This window comes from Tursiops truncatus, chromosome 9 (assembly GCF_011762595.2).
Source record: "Tursiops truncatus isolate mTurTru1 chromosome 9, mTurTru1.mat.Y, whole genome shotgun sequence".
NCBI classification, from domain to species: Eukaryota; Metazoa; Chordata; class Mammalia; order Artiodactyla; family Delphinidae; genus Tursiops; species Tursiops truncatus.
This window is the reverse complement of record NC_047042.1, coordinates 59687266-59708714: the sequence shown is the minus strand read 5'-3', so window position 1 is coordinate 59708714 and position 21449 is coordinate 59687266. Positions and strand designations below refer to the sequence as shown.

The 21449-nt window shown below is 37.2% G+C and overlaps 1 protein-coding gene across 2 annotated transcripts in view; it reads right to left on the bottom strand.

The window, feature by feature from the left end:
- ZNRF2 (zinc and ring finger 2) overlaps positions 1 to 21449 on the bottom strand; it is a 103904-nt gene that overhangs the window by 33733 nt on the left and 48722 nt on the right. Inside the window, exon 2 of one of the 2 annotated variants that reach the window (XM_019926089.3) lies at positions 16941 to 17036. The exons of the other annotated variant lie outside the window; for it this stretch is intronic. Within the exon in view, the coding sequence (XP_019781648.1) occupies positions 16941 to 17036 (96 nt within the window). The remainder of the gene's footprint in view (positions 1 to 16940; positions 17037 to 21449) is intronic. 2 annotated transcript variants of the gene reach the window in all.

The following is a 21449-nucleotide window of genomic DNA, read 5'->3' as shown; positions in this document are numbered from 1 at the left end:
TCAAGCATCTGTTTACCTTTCTGAATGCAAGGGTGTCATATTAAAAACCTTCCAGTACTATCAACATGGAGCTGTAGTTTTAGATCCAGAAAACCAAGTGTTTTCAGTCATGACTGTTCAGTGAGTGAGTGCCTTGGCTGGAGAATCAATGCTCGTGTTGGCTATCAATTCTTCCGGGTAGTCTTGGGTTTTTCTGGTCTCACCGAAATGGTGGCAGTACATCCTGATGGTATTTGCCGGGGCTCTGGCTTCCTTTTGCCTGCGTTCAAGTTGAGCTCTGCCACTTGCAACCTTTGCTAAGTTATTTTCTGCCTCAATCTTGGTTTCCCCATCTGTAAATAGGGAACCACACAGTACCTATTTTACAGAGTTTTGTGAGGATTCAAAAGGTTCATGTAAATATGCTTAGCATACTGGATTGCGTCCATTAAGTACTCCACGTTCAGCATTAGTCCACTTTTCAGTATTCTGCAGCTTTTGAATGAGGGTGGTGATGTTTTCTTGTAATAGATAACATGTAAATGATATGTAAATGTGAAGTAAAAGTAAAGTATTTGGAAAATTAAAAAAAAAAAACTTCTCTCCAAATTTGTCAGACTATGTAAACCAAACATAAGCAAGGATACAGAATATTTCAATAATACAACCAAACTCAATTTACTGGAAGTACTTATATACATATGAATTAAAAAGAATAATAGTAGAAGTAAATTTTTTACTCTACAGAAAACATATATGCTTCTCTTATATTCACGATTTACAGAGGTCAGTGAAGTACGTGGTCACAAAGAAAACAACAATGAATTTCAAAAACATAGTTATTATGGGCAGCGTTCTCTAATATCAAGATCAAAAAGACTTCCCATCATACATACCCCTCCCCTCATAAAAAAATTTATCTTCAAAATTAAGAAGGATTTTTTCTAGTTAACCTCTGAATCAAAATAGAATTAAAAATTGAAATGAGAAATTATCTAGACATTAACAAAAATATTTCATATTAACACCTCAGATACAAATAAAGCTCTTATAAGAAAATATTTCTATTTCTAAAATACTTTTATTAAAATTTAAAAATTGGGGCTTCCCTGGTGGCGCAGTGGTTGAGAGTCTGCCTGCCGATGCAGGGGACACAGGTTCGTGCCCCAGTCCAGGAAGATCCCACATGCCGCGGAGCAGCTGGGCCCGTGAGCCATGGCCGCTGAGCCTGCGCGTCTGGAGCCTGTGCTCCGAAACGGGAGAGGCCACAGCAGTGAGAGGCCCGCGTACCGCAAAGAAAAAGAAAAAAATTTAAAAATTGAAAAGAAATAAGTAGCTTTATTCAGTACATAGTACTAATAAATTAGTAGCTTTATTTACAACTCTAAAGTAGCTTCTTTAAAAATATCAATTAACATAAGCCCTTTTAACTAGCTTAAGGTTCAAAAGTACAAAAATATATAACATTAGAACGAAAAGGGCCATATAATCAAAAATATTTTAAAAATTAAAATATTTGTAAGAAAACGTTAATGCAATGCTATGGCAATTAATTAGGACATTTAGAAGAAAACAATTATTTTCTAACAAAATACAAATTCCCAAAATTGACTGAGGAAGTAGAAGAACATGAATATACTAATAATCACAGAAGTTATAAGGACTGTCAAAGATCTACCTTAAAAAAAAGGGGTTGGGCTTCCCTGGTGGCACAGTGGTTGAGAGTCCGCCTGCCGATGCAGGGGACGCGGGTTCGTGCCCCGGTCCGGGAAGATCCCACATGCCGCGGAGCGGCTGGGCCCGTGAGCCATGGCCGCTGAGCCTGCGTGTCCGGAGCCTGTGCTCCGCAACGGGAGAGGCCACAACAGTGAGAGGCCCGCATACCGCGCAAAAAAAAAAAGGGGAGGGGGGTAGATGGTTTTACAGTCAAATTCTATCTGATATGAAAAGAACAGTCCCTTCCTGGGTTTTTCAAGTTATTCCAGAGAAGAGAAAAGATGGAAAGCTTTCCCACTTATTTTACTAGCATAATCTTTAGCTAGCGCAAACTTGGTAGCATTGTTTTAAAAGATTAATAATCCATGATCAAACAGTTAAATCCAGCAACACTAGAAATCAACACAATTCAACTGAAACATCAGAAAATCTACCAACGTAATTTATCAACAAATAAAAAGGGGAAAAAGCATTTACTAAAATTAGGCTGTTTCTTGCCGTAAGTAAAAGAGAATGAGACAAGAATGACATACAATAAAGATGATTTACCAAAATTCTAAGCAAGCATCTATGAAACAATGAAACACTACAGACACATAAGACAGGCATGTCCACTGGCACCACTATTATCAACATCATTTGTAAGCTTCAAACTAACGCAGTAAGACAAAGAAACAACACATGTGCATAAACACTTGAAAATGTTATCTTCATTTGCAGATGAAGTCATAAATCTAGAAAATCCAAAGACTCGCCTACAACCAGCCTTCGTTTTCTACCAGCAAAACCAATTTGATATTCAAATGGTAAGCAAATGCCATCCATAACAGTAGCAAAACTATAAAATACTAGACAAAAATTTAACAAGTTTAACACTAAAGATATAGGTTCTCAATGAATCAAAACAAATGTAGAGATAAATCATGCTCCTTAACAGATAAACTGAAAACCTTAAAAAAAAAAGCATTGAGCAAGACAGTAAACATCTTTTCTTTGTAAGATTTAATAAAGTGTAAAACATGTACAGTCCAGTTGAGTCTTATGTTAATGAATAATAGGCTATACTTTATATTCACTCATCTGTATTCTGTATATAATAAACATAAAATGTCTGAAGCTAGAAAGTAAGACTTCATAATAGGAGCCCTTCACTATGAGAATTCCACAATATAAAAATACGAGAAAATTAACTCGCATTTTCCCTCTAAAACCTGAGGAAGAGAAAATTATGAAGTCTTTTGTTGCTGGGGCTTACAACAGTAGCTCTCATCCCCCTAAAAATCCCTTTCATCCATTACTGAAAGGGTGATAATAAACTAAGATTACGTATTTCAAGTTATATTTGTGCCATATACAATATGTCTTAGTGTGTCTTGGGGATACTTAAAATCAGAGAGCACCTACAGCCCATTAAAAAATTCTTTTAAATCACCACAAATAGGAACGTTAAATTTCTTTAAAAAAACACAACTTTTTTAAAAGAAATGTCTCTTAGGCTTAATCTCCAAGTTAAACTTTTACTCTTCTGTTTTACTGACTGATTGATGGAACCAAATATATTTATTTTATACTTTGAGTTATAATCCAATACCATGCTATATTAATTTTCTTGCTCAAATTATTCACTGGGAGCTCATTCAGGTTGGCTCCTATGCCCTCATCTTTTTTATTTTTGAACACTTCCTTGCTTTCAGACAACACAAGATCTCCAGGCTTTTATTTTCTCTGCTCCAGCCCTCGAATCAGCCATTTCTCCAAGAAGCCCTGTTTTCTTTTTACAGGAGAATGGTATTTAGAAACCAAGATTTGGGTACTGGGTGTCAAAGATTTTTCAGCTACAGAAAGGCCTCTCATACGAAAAAGCATTACAAGGAAAGGTCTAAGAACTGAGTACCAAGAAATACAGTTTAAAGGGAGCAAAATAAAAGAAATCCTAAGTAACAATAATCTAGGAGGTATTTAGAGGTCAAGAAGCCTAGAGATCCCAAAATCAGTCCAGCAAAAAAATGGAAGAAATCAAGCAAATCATAAATATTATAAATATTTAGATAGCAAAGGAGTGAAACTACCTAGAATATTTTTATTATTTTTATTGTTCTATTACCTAAATACACTGTTAAAATGTTAAGCGTTAAATACAATTCACCAAAAAGGCAAAGCCACTCTGTTAATACTGCCTTCCCTGAAACCAAACCACTCAGTATCTGGGAAGATATTTCTCAAGGCCATCTCTGAGGCAAATGCAGGGCAGTGCTGTGAATTATCAGGGCCAAGATGACTTAAAGGAGAGAGAAAAACCATTTAAAAAAAAAAGTTATACAAGTAATAAATGGTCATTGAAAAAATATTCACAAGCCATTTCTTCAATAGTCCTCTGTAAAATCTTTCTTGAAAGCAACAAAATACTCAGTGACCCTAATCCTAACCCTTACTCGTTTTGGAAAAATCCTTTGAAAAGAATCACATTTCACAATTTTCACATTTTGCAAAGACCAACATCCCTGGCACAAAGTTTAGAGCAGCTAGGTATTCTCTTACAATCTCTTTACCCAAAATTGAGTCCTCCACTGCCAATCCTCAAGTCACCTGTGACACCTCCCTCCCCATTTCCAGCACTCACTAAATCCAATTCATTCTTTCTTCACCTGTCTCTTTCTCCTCCTAATACATCATCTAACCACTTCCTACATAAAATACCACACCACTCTCCAAACTACTCTTTAAAGAAATTACATTCCTTACAAATATTTCTGCACATGAATGCAAGATTAATCTTCCAAATTCCAAATAATTTATTTAAAAACTGCCCTAAATTTATCTTCTCACCTACAATTCCCTTTTATCATGCTCTGCTCCCCTAAACTATACCTACCTAGTTGTTATTTCTGAGCTCACCCTGCATTTCTCTCCAAATCTATTAATCCTTTCAAGGTCTAGAATAAATACCTAAATAGACTGGTTTACCTTTTACTATGTACATACATATAAAATATTTTACGAAGGGGCAAAACTGTTGACAGACTTGAGCTGAGTCCTACGTTTGCTCTAATATAGAAGAAACTTAAAAATGAGATAAACTTGGAAATGCATTTTATTAATTTGCATTAGAATTTCTTTAAGATGAGAGTCTGCCAATACCACATCCCAACCAAAGTAAGAACTGGGACCAGAGGAAAAAATCATTTCCCTCTGAGGACAGCTCTAAAGGTTTACTGGGTTTTCTCGCACTCCAAAAGTCTTTTCAATGTCTCTGTGTTGTTTCTTCTGATTTCTTATGATCAGGAAAACTTGCCTTGAATGTTGGAATGATTTAAAAAAAATTATGAAAGTAATATGATAAGAAGAAAACAAAAGGCAAGACATAAAGATTTATGAAATGGAACTACAATCCTGCAGCCTGTGAAACAAAAACCACATTCACAGAAAGACAGACGAAATGAAAAGGCAGAGGACTATGTATCAGATGACGGAACAAGATAAAACCCCAGAAAAACAACTAAATGAAGTGGAGATAGGCAACCTTCCAAGAAAAGAATTCAGAATAATGATAGTAAAGATAATCCAGCATCTCGGAAAAAGAATGGAGGCAAAGATCAAGAAGATGCAAGAAATGTTTAACAAAGACTTAGAAGAATTAAAGAACAAACAAACAGAAATGATCGATACAATAACTGAAATGAAAAATATACTAGAAGGAATCAATAGCACAATAACTGAGGCAGAAGAACAGATAAGTGACCTGGAAGGCAGAATGGTGGAATTCACTGTCACAGAACAGAATAAAGAAAAAAGAATGAAAAGAAACGAAGACAGCCTAAGAGACCTCTGGGACAACATTAAATGCACCAACATTCACATTATAGGGGTTCCAGAAGGAGAAGAGAGAGAGAAAGGACCTGAGAAAATACCTGAAAAGATTATAGTCGAAAGCTTCCCTAACATGGGAAAGGAAATAGCCACCTAAGTCCAGGAAGCGCAGAGAGTCCCAGGCAGGATAGACACAGGGAGAAACACACTGGGACACGTGGTAATCAAACTGAGAAAAATCAAAGACAAAGAGAAATTATTAAAAGCAACAAGGAAAAAATGACAAATAACTAACAAGGGAACTCCCACAAGGTTAACAGCTGATTTCTCAGCAGAAACTCTACAAGCCAGAAGGGAGTGGCATGATATATTTAAAGTGATGAAAGGGAAGAACCTACAACCAAGATTACTCTACCCAGCAAGGATCTCATTCAGATTCCACAGAGAAATCAAAAGCTTTAAAGACAAGCAAAAGCTAAGAGAATTCAGCACCACCAAACCAGCTCTACAACAAATGCTAAAGGAACTTCTCTAACTGGGAAAAACAAGAGAAGAAAAGGACCTACAGAAACAAACCCAAAACAATTAAGAAAATGGTAATAGGAACATACATATCAATAATTACCTTAATGTGAATGGATTAAATGCTCCAACCAAAAGACACAGGCTCACTGAATGGATACAAAAACAAGGCCCATATATATGCTGTCTACAAGACACCCACTTCAAACCTAGGGACACATACAGACTGAAAGTGAGGGGATGGAAGAAGGTATTCTATGCAAATGGAAATCAAAAGAAAACTGTAGTAGCAATACTCATATCAGATAGAATAGACTTTAAAGAATGCTACAAGAGACACGGAAGGAAACTACATAATGATCAAGGGATCAATCCAAGAAGAAGATGTAACAATTATAAATATATATGCATTCGACATAGGAGCACCTCAATACATAAGGCAAATGCTAACAGCTATAAAAGAGGAAATGGACAGTAACACAATAATAGAGGGGGCACTTTAACACCCCACTTACACCAATGGAAAGATCATCCAGACAGAAAATTAATAAGGAAACACAAGCTTTAAATGACACAATAGACCAGATAGATTTAATTGATATTTATAGGACATTCCATCCAAAAACAGCAGATTACACTTTCTTCTCAAGTGCTCATGGAACATTCTCCAGGACAGATCACATCTTGGGTCACAAATCAAGCCTCAGTAAATTTAAGAAAATTGAAATCATATCAAGCATCTTTTCTGCCCACAATGCTACGAGATTTAGAAATCAATTACTGGGGAAAAAAATGTAAAAAACACAAACACATACAGGCTAAACAAAATGTTACTAAATAACCAAGAGATCACTGAAGAAGTCAAAGAGGAAATCAAAAAATACCTAGAGACAAATGACAACAAAAACACGGTGATCCAAAACCTACAGGATGCAGCAAAAGCAGTTCTAAGAGGGAAGTTTATAGCAATACAATCCTACCTCAAGAAACAAGAAAAATCTCAAATAAACAATCTAACCTTACACCTAAAGAAACTAGAGAAAGAAGAACAAACAAAACCTGAAGTTAGTAGAAGGAAAGAAATCATAAAGATCAGAGCAGAAATAAATGAAATAGAAACAAGGAAAGCAATAGCAAAGATCAATAAAACTAAAAGCTGGTTCTTTGAGAAGATAAACAAAATTGATAAACCATTAGCCAGACTCAAGAGAAAGGAGAGGACTTAAATCAATAAAATTAGAAATGAAAAAGGAGATGTTACAATGGACACTGCAGAAATACAAAGCATCCCAAGAGACTACTACAAGCAACTCTATACCAATAAAATTGACAACCTGGAAGAAATGAACAAATTCTTGGAAAGGTATACCCTTCCAAGACTGAATCAGGAAGAAACAGAAAATATGAACAGACCAATCACAAGTAATGAAATTGAAACTGTGATTAAAAATCTTCCAAAAAACAAAAGGACCAGATGGCTTCACAGGTGAATTCTATGAAACATTTACAGAAGAGCTGACACCCATCCTTCTCAAACTGTTCCAAAAAATTGCAGAGGAAGAAACACTCCCAAACTCACTCTACGAGGCCCACCATCACCCTGATACAAAAACCAGAAAAGATACTACAAAAAAAGAAAATTACAGACCAATATCACTGATGAACATAGATGCAAAAATTCTCAACAAACTACTAGCAAACAGAATCCAACAACACATTAAAAGGATCATACACCATGATCAAGTGGGATTTACCCCAGGAAGGCAAGGATTCAATATACGCAAATCAATCAATGTGATACACCATATTAACAAACTGAAGAATAAAAATTACATGATCATCTCAATAGATGCAGAAAAAGCTTTTGACAAAATTCAACACCCATTTATGATAAAAACTCTCCAGAAAGTGGGCACAGAGGGAGTCTACCTCAACATAATAAAGGCCATATATGACAGAACCACAGCAAACATCATTCTCAATGGTGAAAAACTGAAAGCATTTCCTCTAAGATCAGGAACAAGACAAGGATGTCCACTCTCACCACTCTTAGGCAACATAGTTTTGGAAGTCCTAGCCATGGCAATCAGAGAAGAAAAAGAAATAAAAGGAATACAAATTGGAAAAGAAAAAGTGTAACTGTCACTGTTTGCAGATGACATGATACTATACATAGAGAATCCTAAAGATGCCACCAGAAAACTACTAGAGCTAATCAATGAATTTGGTAAAGGTGCAGGATACAAAATTAATGCACACAAATCTTTTGCATTCCTATACACTAGCAATGAAAGATCAGAAAGAGAAATTAACAATCTCATTCACCACTGCAACAAAAAGAATAAAATACGTAGGAATAAATCTACCTAAGAAGGTAAAAGACCTGTACTCAGAAAACTATACGACACTGATGTAAGAAATCAAAGATGACACAAACAGATAGAGAGATATACCATGTTCTTGGATCGGAAGAAGCAATATTGTGAGAATGCCTATACTACCTAAAGCAATCTACAGATTCAATGCAATCCCTATCAAATTACCAATGGCAATTTTTATAGACCTAGAACAAAAAATCTTAAAATTTGTATGGAGACACAAAAGACCCTGAATAGCCAAAGCAGTCTTGAGGGAGAGAAACGGAGCTGTAAGAATCAGACTCCCTGACTTCAGACTATACTACAAAACTACAGTAATCAAGACAATATGGTACTGGCACAAAAATAGAAACATAGATCAATGGAACAAGATAGAAAGCCCAGAGATAAACCCACGCACCTATGGCCAGCTCATCTATGACACAGGAGGCAAGGATATACAATGGAGAAGACAGTCTCTTCAATAAGTGGTGCTGGGAAAACTGGACAGCTACATGTAAAAGAATGAAATCAGAACACTCCCTAACACCATACACAAAAATAAACTCAAAATGGATTAGAGACCTAAATGTAAGACCAGACACTATAAAACTCTCAGAGGAAAACACAGGAAGAAAACTCTTTGACATAAATCACAGCAGGATCTTTTTTAACCCACCTCCTAGAGTAATAGAAATAAAAACAAAAATAAACATATGGGACTTAATGAAACTTAAAAGCTTTTGCACAGCAAAGGAAACTATAATCAAGACGAAAAGACAACCCCCAGAATGCAAGAAAATATTTGCAAATGAATCAACGGACAAAGGATTAACCTCCAAAATATATAAACAGCTCATGCAGCTCAATATTAAAAACAAACAAACAACCCAATCAAAAAATGGGCAGAAGACGTAAGTAGACATCTCTCCAAAGAAGACATACAGATGGCCCAAAAGCACATGAATAGCTGCTCAACATTACTAATTATTAGGGAAATGCAAATCAAAACTGCAATGAGGTATCACCTCACATCAGTCAGATGGCCATCATAAAAATAATCTACAGGGCTTCCCTGGTGGCGCAGTGGTTGAGAGTCCGCCTGCTGATGCAGGGGACGTGGGTTCGTGCCCCGGTCCGGGAAGATCCCACATGCCGCTGAGCGGCTGGGCCCTGAGACATGGACGCTGAGCCTGCGTGTCCGGAGCCTGTGCTCCACACGGGAGAGGCCACAACAGTGAGAGGCCCGCATACCGCAAAAAAAAAAAAATAATAATAATAATCTACAAACAATAAATGCTAAAGAGGGTGTGGAGAAAAGGGACCCCTCTTACACTGTTGGTGGGAATGTAAACTGGTACAGCCACTATAGAGAACAGTATGGAGGTTCCTTAAAAAACTAGAAACAGAACTACCATGTGACCCAGTAATCCCACTCCTCAGTATATACCCAGAGAAAATCATAATACGAAAAGATACATGCATGCACCCCAATGTTCACTGCAGCACTATTTACAATAGCCAGGACATGGAAGCAACCTAAATGTTCAAGAACAGAGGAATGAATAAATAAGATGTGGTACATATATACGATGGAATATTACTCAGCCATAAAAAAGACCAAAATAATGCCATTTGCTGCAACATGGATGGACCTAGAGACTGTCATACTTAGTGACATCAGAGAAAGACAAATATCATATGATATCGCTTATGCGTGAAATCCAAAAAATGGGTACAAATGAACTTACAAAACAGAAGTAGAGTCATAGATGTAGAATACAAACTTATGGCTACCAGGGAGTAAGGGGATAAATCGGGAGATTGAGACTGACATATACACACTACTATATATAAAACAGCTAACTAACAAGGACCTACTGTGTAGCACAGGGGACTCTACTCAATACTCTGTAATGACGTGTATGGGAAAAGAATCAAAAAAAAGAGTGGATATATGTGTAACTGATTCACTTTGCTGTACACCTGAAACTAACACATTATAAATCAACTATACTCCAATAAAAATTTAAGAAAACAAAAAACCCAAACAAACAAACAGTGTTTCTCAGGATTTCTTCTCCCGCATTAGGTAGAACAGGATGGCTAGAGCGGGCCCGAGTTGAGTATTACCGTTCTCCCAGGTCAGTTAGGCTCTGGTTAACTAGTTTCCCTTGAGGCAAACCTTGTTAAGAGTCCTCTGGCATATTTCAAGATAGTTCATTTTCCCTTCCCCCTGCCAGAAGGAGAAGGGTATTTTTCTGTGACATTTACCATGGGAACCTGGTTCAGCTCCTAGTGGTAAATCTTAAAATATTGTGGGCATCTCCCTGGAGTTTTTAAACTCTCAGATTTGTCCATGCTAAGCCCCCAGCAATTCAACATTTACAGTCCAGGTTTTCCTTACCCTGGCACTGGTTCCCACTGAGTCTGCTGCAGTAAGCTGAAACCCGTGACTCTCTGTGTTTGCGTATCTCCACAATCTGCGGGGGCAGTGGTTTGCCCTGTGCCTTCCCATCTCTTACGGATCTAAGAAGAGTTGTTGATTTTTCAGTCTGTTTGGCTTTTTACTTGTTTTTAGGACTGAGTGGCTACTTCCAGACTTCTTACATGTGGAACTGGAAACCAGAAGTCAATTCCATCTCTTTTTAGGAGATTACTGTATGTATGGTAGATCTTTTGTTACAGGCTCCATGCCATGTACCTCTCTATTACACTCTGTGTAATTTCCTCAGATCCATCTTATACTTTACTAATTCTCCTTGCAGCTCTGTCTAATCTGCTGCTTAACCTATCAGTTGAGATTTTAATTTCAGTGACTAATGTCTAAAGAGTTCAAATCTCATCTTATTCACAATATATCTTGTTTTTTACTTCTTATTCATTTTTTAATGATTTAAAAACAAACATTTTGGGCTTCCCTGGTGGCTCAGCAGTTAGGAATCTGCCTGCCAATGCAGGGGACACGGGTTCAAGCCCTGGTCCGGGAAGATCCCACATGCCACACGGAGCAACTAAGCCCGTGTGCTATAACTACTGAGCCTGCCCTCTAGAGCCCATGAGCCAAAACTACTGAGCCCGCCCTCTAGAGCCCATGAGCCACAACTACTGAGCCCACGAGCCACAACTACTGAAGCCCACACCCCTAGAGCCCGTGTTCTGAAACAAGAGAAGTCACTGCAATGAGAAGTCCGCACACAGCAACGACCCCACTCACCACAACCAGAGAAAGCCCACGTGTAGCAACGAAGACCCAACACAACCATAAATAAGTAAATAAATAAATTTATTTTTAAAAATAAATAAAACCACTATTAAGGAATCCATATTTTGTGGTTAAAACTCAACCACAGGGCTTCCCTGGTGGCGCAGTGGTTGGGAATCTGCCTGCCAATGCAGGGGACACGGGTTCGATCCCTGGTCCGGGAGGATCCCACAAGCCGCGGAGCAACTAGGCCCGTGTGCCACAACTACTGAGCCTGTGCTCTGCAGCCTGTGGGCCACCACTACTGAGCCCGCGCTCCACAGCTACTGAAGCCCACGTGCCTAGAGCCCGTGCTCCACAAGAGAAGCCACCGCAATGGGAAGCCCACGCACCACACTGAAGAGTAGACCCCACTCGCCACAACCAGAGAAAAGCCCGCACGCAGCAATGAAGACCCAACGCAGCCAAAAATTAAAAAAAAAAAAATTAAATAATTTATAAAAAAAGAAAACCGTAAAGAACACTCAGCCACAAAAATTAGTGCAAACAGATGAACAGAGTCATCAGATCAGACAGTAGATCTTCCACAGAAGGCCAAGGTCACACAAACTTAGGCAATGATAACTACCTCCTTATTTAAAATTCTGCTCTGTAATTGACAAATATATTTTTTAACCTTAATTATAAGAGACATGCCAATTTCAGAAAGCCTCCAGAATTCAGAAAGATTAAATTGTGTGTGTTGGAGTGCCGGCGGCGTGGGTGGGGGTGGGGGGGAGGTCTTAAAACCAAGAAAATGTAGTATGTAAGGCAGAAAGCAAGTTTATAACTTAAAATGAGACCCACAACTGCCTGAAAAGCCAGAAAGCAATTACAGAGGGAGAAAACACGTACTTTCTTGCAAACATGCTACACGGTCATTAGAAGACTACATGTGCACACTGGAATCAAGCACTGACTGTCTGCTGCAACTTTTCTTCAACATCCAAGTAAGTAGATAAGATACACTCTCCCACCGACAGCACAGAAGATGAGATCCTTTTCCCTCACTTTTATTATAGCACAAGTTCGCTTCGAAATTGACTCAATCTTTGGGACTGACGTGTACACACTGCTGTATTTAAAGTAGATAACCAACAAGGACCTACTGTATAGCACAAGCAACTCTGCTCAATATTCTGTAATAACCTAAATGGGAAAAGAATCTGAACAATAGATACATGTATATGTATAACTGAATCACTTTGCTGTACACCTGAAACTAACACAACATTGTTAATCAACTATACTCCAATATAAAATAAAAATTAAAAAAAAAAAGAAATTGGGGCTTCCCTGGTGGTGCAGTGGTTAAGAATCTGCCTGCCAATGCAGGGGACACAGATTTGAGCCCTGCTCTAAGGGCTCCCACATGCAGCAGAGCAACTAAGCCCATGCGCCATAACTACTGAGCCTGCACTCTAGAGCCCGCGTGCCACAACTACTGAAGCCTGAACACCTAGAGCCCGTGCTCCACAAGAAGAGAAGCCACTGCAAGCCTGCGCACCGCAACAAAGAGTAGCCCCCGCTCGTTGCAACTAGAGAAAGCCATGCACAGCAATGAAGACCCAACGCAGCCAAAAATTTATAAAAAAAGAAAATGACTCAATCTTTCTTCAAAAATGATTACTTTAAAAGAGTAATATTCATCTTACTCTGTCCATAAAGTCAGTCTTCTTTCTGATGATTTTGAAAAGCTTTTGATTCACTATATAGGTTTATAATTAACTCTCAGAAGACAAACTTATTTCAAGTTACACCTCCTTTGGGTGCACATGCATACACAGAGTACTAACTACAAATAAAACAACACAAAGATTTCTTAAATACCGAGTTCAATCACAGAAGTCTAAAATGAAAACTGAACTTTATATGATGCAAAACATGCTATGATCCAGTAAAGTTTAAAGACCAAGAAAATCCAAGAGTAAAAATTTGCTATCAATATTTATTTCACATTTGTTTGTTCTGAGGAACAAGGAAATAGAGACTCTATGCTTGCAACATTTATATTACGTTTATAAGACCATACATCAAATTACTAGGTCCATGAACTAAACAGTGAAGCCCATGAAAGAGGGGAAAGTATATGAAGCAGGCAGTCTCTGACTTAAGGGCTATCTATCTACGAACACTCATTGTGTCATTCTGAACTTTTTTTCCATTCTGCCAAAAATACCACCTGCAAATACATAACCACTCACATCACTCTGAATCATTTCCTGCCATGATTGCTTTGGACCTCCTACCTGAACTTCTGCTGAGCCAGTTGCCTAAATCCTGAGAGCTTTCACCTGGCGAGTCAATTTTCTTCTTCAGTTGCCAGGACTTGGGTATTTGAATATATTACAGATTAAAAAACAATAAGAAAGCTTCTGTGGGCTAGCCTGGTAAATCAAACCAACATTCAGAATATCATCTCTGTGAATATGAATTTGAAACTCCGAATCACCAAGTTATAGTCAAATTTCTGGAATTCATCCTATTCAGGAGTTTGACTATAAATAATACCCAAAAATAAATAAATAAATAAATAAATAAATAAATAAATAAATAATACCCAGCCTGAAAAATAAGCCCAACTATTCTCCTTGCTAACTGTGAATGTCTGTAGACAGTTCAATTAATATACATTTAACAAATAAATTGAAAAATTATAGATCTAGCTACTTTAGGAAAGGCTGCAAAAGGTTTTAGTTGATAAGCACTACAGTGAATAAAATTCTTGTTTGAGTATTAACACAATTTAGAGACCCAATCTCTCTAATGCATCTCTCTCTACGAAATCAACTTTTTGGAATTAAAATATGAAGCTGTTAGGAGTCCAGCTGACTAAAACGATTCCATTTCAGGATTCTCCAGCTCACCTTGTTCTAAACTTCATAATAATCCTAGATTATTGCTTGGGTGTTAAAGGGGCTGGTTCTCACACAGGCTCATATCCTTGATAGATCAGATTTTGGTGACTGAAGGGTAGCAGAATATGCTACCCTAAAATATGCTTCTTTGGCATAAGGATTATTTTTTAAATGACTGAGAAATAGCAGACTCAAGAGAAGCTCTGAAAGTAGAAGTTACCCTTTAGTAAGGGAAATATACGATTTTAAAAAGCTCTTTATTTTATATTGGAGCATAGTTGATTAACCGTGTTGACAGTTCCAGGTGTACAGCAAAGTGATTCAGTTATACATATACATGTGTCTATTTTTTTCCCATTTAGGTTGTTACACAATACTGAACAGAAGAACTCTCCATTTGCAAGGGTGTCTTCCTTCTCACTACCAGGAAGAGGAGGAGGGCTGCTCTAAATCACAAAGTTTACTCCCAAGAGAATCTTCTCAGTGGAGCAGGCACTAACCTATATCCACATAACAGACCTCTTGTTTGTCATGATTTTCCTGGTGACCCCCCACAACTGGCCTCCCCACCCTCACTTTCTTCTTTGTCTTTAGCTGAAGATGCTATTTAAGCCCACACTCTAAATCACCTTGGAGATCAGCTCATTTTTCCCCTGGGTACCTCCTATGTACACCAGGAGGTATACTTGTTAATAAATTTGTATTTGTTTTCCTCTTGTTAATCTGTCTTTTATTACAGGGGTCTCAGCCAAGAACTCAGAAAGGTAAAGGGATTATTTTTTCCTCCCCTACAGGACTCTGCCTTCAAAACCTTAGAATTCTCCTAGTCTGTGATGGGAAAGTACATTACCAATCTGCCACCTCTATCTAACCTAAACCCGTCAATCACAGCTCCTCCTTTTAACTCACACTTGGCCACTGTCCACATTTAAAAAATTCAAGAATCATATATGTTTATAAAGAAGCTGTTTTTGCCTCTTGTGAATGTTTATGGACGTTAATCTATTGGTAACAAATTAAAAAATTTCAGGTCTAACTACCTTAAAGTAGGAAGCCATTCTTAAAAATGGCTGCAACTTTATTTACTTTTTGCATTAAGTTGACTAACTTCTAAATTGGAATACTGTCAAATATTTAAAACCTGAATTCTTGGATCACAGTATCCCCAAGCAGAGGGTTACATATTGCTTTTTAAGCCACCACACAAGTGATCTAGTAGAAAACTTTAATGACTTGAGCACAGTTAAATCAGGAAATTAAAAACTGCCAAATATCAACACATAAAAAGACTATATCCAAATACACTACACAAAAAGTAAATAAACAGAATACTAAGATTATATGCAAATATATTATATGGTAAAAGGAAATACACTTGGCTTTTAAAATTCAAGGCCAGAATCTTAAGATTTAAGGATATTTATTTTAAAAACACTTGTAATAAACAAAATAATTATGGAGGGTAATGATAAGATAATAGAGTAAGTATAAGAAACAAGCCCAATCAATTTTACCTCAAATTTTGAACCTGAATAAAAATGTCTTTTATTTCTTAAGTAACTGAATCTCAATTAGATTATGAAAAGTAGCCAATTCAATTTCCTAATGCAGAAAGGTTTATATATAATAATCAACAGGTGCATTTACTATTCAAAGGAAATGCTAAAAGCTACTTTTACTTATACACTGGAAAATGGGAAAAAGTGCTCAATTATTACTATTATAGTGTGGCTGAAGCACTACCTTATCAAGACAGAGATTCCTAAAACATTTTGCAAAAAAGCTACTCAAAATAACGTGTTCACTTCAGTGTTAAATTTTACCCCGACAAGATTTCTGTAATCTGAGGAGAAATCTCAGATTATTGACTAAGTGTTACTACACTGATTAACCTTTGGTTGATCCTAGGCTGTAGCATCCATCTGTTTTATTCATTGCTATATTCCAAGTTCCTAACACTATATACCTCATACCTGACAGGTACTGAAAAAACATTTGCTGATCAAGAAGTCGATCTTTCAATTGGCTTCATTGTTTACTGGTACTCTTCTTACTCATTCTATTTCAAACCAAATTTTACATTTGAAAAATCTAAAATTTCTCCACGGATTTTGAAGTTTGTCTTTTTATCTATGAAATTCTGAAAAAAGCTCTCATTTTTCCTTTATTTCATTCTATTCATCTAAAGTCACGAATGAACTGTTCCTTTTTTTTTTTTCAAGTCTATTTCAAAATGTACCAGGACTACATTGAAAATCTCTCCTACGGTTTTGAGTATCTGGAGATTGTGGTCAGGTGAGAATGGCACAGCCAAAGCACCAGACCTAATTAGGATACCAGTTAGCTCAAGGCTCATAGATAGCCCTTCCTGGCCTTTTAACTTTTACCTGAAACACGAAATTCATAAAATCTAAGATAATTCTAATTTAAAGTATTATTTTAAAGCACTGGACTTACCATTATAGGTTATTCTTGGCTTTGTTAAACACATCACAAGATGCAAATCCATTTCATCTGAGGGTACAAATTTTGAGCATACAGGACACTTAAATCCTAAAAAGTAAAAGAAATCCATGTTACTTCACTATTCTGAATATCCAACTATGCTTTTTAAAAAAGCAGGAAGAAGAATTTCAAACTTCAATATTACACTTACACTAATACACTACCTATGTGCAACTTAAGTTGGGAAAACAGTTTGTGACTATAATATCTGACTTAAATCAGTTTATAAACAGCATCTGATTTCAAATAAAACAAGCTTAAATGAGGAGAATTTAGTTCACTACAAAACTCTTGCACCCTTTTCTAATGTATGGGTCCAATCATTCTTGTTTCTAATTTTTTATGTTAATCTGAACTTACGATTTCATTATAATAGCTGTTTATTCTGACCATCCTTACGGAAAGTACCTTTCCCAGCTTATAGTATAATTTGAGTCGCAAGGTTTTATAGCTAGGTAGTACCTTAGAAACTATTCTACTCCACTGACCTTTAAAATATTTATCTAATGAAGAAAGTGAAGCCTTTCACAGAACAGCAAAATCAGGTCTAGAATCTATCCTGACTCCTAGTATAGTGGTCTTACGGCCATACCATGCTTCTGAAGTCACAATGCAAACAGAAAATAGCACCAAACAGCAGATTTCTCGTCAATTTTGATACAAATATTAGCTAGTTTCCTACAATATTCAATCTGTACTCACTAAGTATTTGCCTGAAGTACTCTATTAAAAATAAACTGGTAGACTGAAGGAGGAAATGTTATGCATTCAGCTCTATCCTGCTCCCTCACTTACCAAGAGTAACTGTCCATCCATGGTTCCCTGCTGCTTCCCTGCTGACCTACTGCTCCCTTCTCCAACATCCCCAACCTGCTTGAGAAGTGAACTGATCCAAGAAAGTCCATTTATGGTTTGGTTAGGAACAACAAACCAGGGTGGCACAAAAAGATGGTCTGGGCCAATTTGTTTTTAATGACTTAAGAAACAGCAAGAGAGTACACTGGTCAGCTGTAGACAGCTGAAGCAGAAAGGTCACATGTAGGTAAAGGTAAGAGAGACTTGGGTGGGGTGTCTATTCTGTAGTCTGAATTTATAAGAGAACAGAAACTATCAGTAAGCACAGGAAAATGGTTCACATGGAGATCTTAGAGCAGATGTGCAGAGAGGAGCAAAGTGCTGTGAAAGACAACAACTAATAAGAAGGGTGGTGAAAAAAAAAACCAGTCCCTAAAGCTGCCTCAGATTCTGGTAGCTCTCTTTCTAGTACATGTGTGTTCTTACAGACATTCTCCTCCCTTTGTCGTGACATGAAACTCACTGCAACCCAACATGTCAGATTAGAGTCATACCTCGTGCAAAGCTTTACTGAATAAGAAAAGGTTTTGGCATGGGTACTTAATCCAGTTATTCAACTTCTTAAATGAAATACATGTTTTTGAGCACGGTTTTTCACACTGTATTAAATACATTTTAAAAGAAAGGAATAAAGGTATGTTTACTTCCCACTTCTTCAAAACTACCAAAATGAGAAAGAAGAAAAAGCAAAGGGGATTAATCTAAAATTAAACTACAAAATAGCTATAATCCCCAAACACAGACTATTGCAATACTGCAAAATATAGATCAAATGGGGAGAAGACAAAGAGACTCTCAAGCAGCATTCCTATTTCCAGGACCAATAATAATCTTTTGCTTAAAATTGTAAAAACTTTCTTCCCTTGAAGTTACACAGGACTTAAAAAAAAAAAAAGGTACCCAATTTTCCAACTGCTGATCAAAATCATCTGAGTACTGGCATATAAACTCTAAATTATCAAACAAAAGTGAAATACCATGAACCATTGAGAGCCATCCAACTGCCCACAAAGTAGAGCCTAAGGAGAGAAACTATGTATAAAGAACCACTGCATTTCTAATTAAATACAATGAATTGATGTGTTTCTTTCTCCTTACACCTAAAATCTACTAAAAGTGAGAATAAATATAACAAGATAAACAACTTGAAAGGAGACAGCAGCAGATGAGAACAGATGAAGGAATTAACAGGACTGAGAAAACAGACATCCTAAGTGTCTGCAGAAGTAAGCCAATTCTCACTACATAATTCTCGAAGGACTCAGGAATCTATACCTCCAATAACTTCCCAAAACAATGGTGAGGTGTGTGGTTAAAATCTAGACTGACTGAAAGACTTAATAAAAAGGATCCCCAAGTCTCCAACCCATGACATATAGCCAAGCAACTACAGTTTCCCAAATAGAGCAGGAGAATGAAGGTCTACTACAGGGAAAAAAAAAAAAAGACCCAAAATAGATTGGCTTGAGGACACCAGGCACAGCAAGGTGAAGGGAAAAAAACAAGGGAATAAATAAATATCTATGTATGGAAAAGGGCCCTTCCCAACAATCTCCTTTTCTCTATCTCTACCAAGACACTGGTAGAGTCTTCTCTTAAATCAAAAGTTCCACAGAATGAAACAGCAAGAGATCCTTGTCTGTTCACAAGTCTTAGTCTTACATATAGAGCTTCCAAACAGCTTTTCAGGGCTTCTCTCATAAACATAATGCAATAAAAGAAAGAAATTTGCACATGAAAACACAGCAGAAACAAATTCAAAAGACTAATGAAAATATTTACAACTCTTATCACAAAAGGACAATATCCTTAATATACAAAGAACTCTTAAAAAAATGAGGAAAACCAAACACCTGTTAGAAAAATGGGCAAAAGTTTTAAACAGACATCTCACCAAAAAGAAAGATATGTAACTAACCCTTAAACACATGAAAAACTGCAGTGTCATAATGAAAGAAGCACTTTACTCTCAAGTTCTTCTGTTTATTTCTTTACTCTCATTTTAGTGTGTTAAGGAGGGAGGAAAGAAACACATGTGTTTATTTCACTGTTTTAACTAAAAATCCAGGTGGTTCTTTGTACATACTGTTTTCTCTCCTTGGGCTTTACTTTATCTCTACATTAAGATATCATTACTCTTCCCAGATTGGCAAGAACTCAAAAGTTTGACAACACATGGTTGGTGAGGCTTTGGAGAAACAGGTACTTTCATATGTTGCTAGTAGGAGTGCAAAATTGTACAACCTCTACAGAGGGTAATTTCACAACATCTAACTAGATTACATGTGTATTTACCTTCTGATCCTGCAATCCCACTTCTAGGATCTCTCCCTGAAGGTATGCCCCCACCAATACCAGAAAACACATGCACAGATAGAGGATTATGGGAAGATGGCAAAGTAGGAAGCACTAAGGGAATCTACCTCCCCACCTAGACAAAAATTGAATGGGCGGAATTTGTTTGAAGGAACTATTTTGGAAGTCTGGAATCTGTTGAAGGCTTGCAACTTCCAAAGGAAAGAAGACTTGGACAATACATTGCGGTTCATTTCACCTCTTAGCACAGAGGCAGTTATCCTTCCCCCCATCCCAGCCACATGGCAGGCAGTGGTGCACCTGTTCCTGGAGCACCTTGCACACAGATTACAGGAGTGAGGGTAGGCAAAAAGGACCCTGTGCTCCAAATACTGGGAATCTGCGCTCTGATTGCTGATTGCTGCTTCTGATCAAGGAGGTACAAAGAAAAAGGCAGTCACTGTTATTGGACCTCCCTCTATTGTTGTAAGCCCCTTCCCCTCTAGCTGAAGAGACTTCAAGGGGATTTAAAGGGATTGTGCCTCTCTGCCCCTCTTCGTTTTTCTCTTTTTCCCCTTTGGAGAGCCAGACATTAAAGACTAGCACATTTCAAAACAATTGGTTATATGAGGAAAATTAGAAAGTGACTATGCAGATTCAGGAAAGAGTCCAAAAAGACCTGAGAAGTTTATACCTCAGGCTGACGATCCTTAGCACAGAGACAGCCTACAACACCCCCAAAAAACAATAATAAAAAACAGCAGACCCCAGGGAAGGGGCAGAATCTGATTTCCAGAGTTACCACATTATTAGATTTAAATGTCCAGTTTTCAGAAAAAAACAAAAAATAAGGTATACAAATGAACAAGAAAGTATGGCCCATTCCAAGAAAAAAAAAAGAAATCAGCAGAAACTGCCCATGAAAAAGAACTGATGGCAGATATACTAGAAAATGACTTTAAAATGCCTGTCTTAGAGATGCTCAAAGAACTAAAGAAAGGTGTGGAGAAACTCAAGAAAATGATGTATGAACAAAATATCAATAGACAGAAAACTTAAATAGAAACGAAGAAGAAATTCTACAGCTGAAAAGTATAATAACTGAAATGAAAAACTCACTAGAGGGATTCAAAGGCAGATTTGAACAAGGCGAAGACAGAATCAGTGAACGTTAAGATAGGACAATAGAAGTTATCATGTCTGAGGAACAGAAAGAAAAAAGTTTGAAAGAAGTGAACAGAGTCTAAGAGAGACCTGTGGGACACCAACAAGCAAACGAAAATATGCATTTGGGAGTCTGTGAAGGAGAAC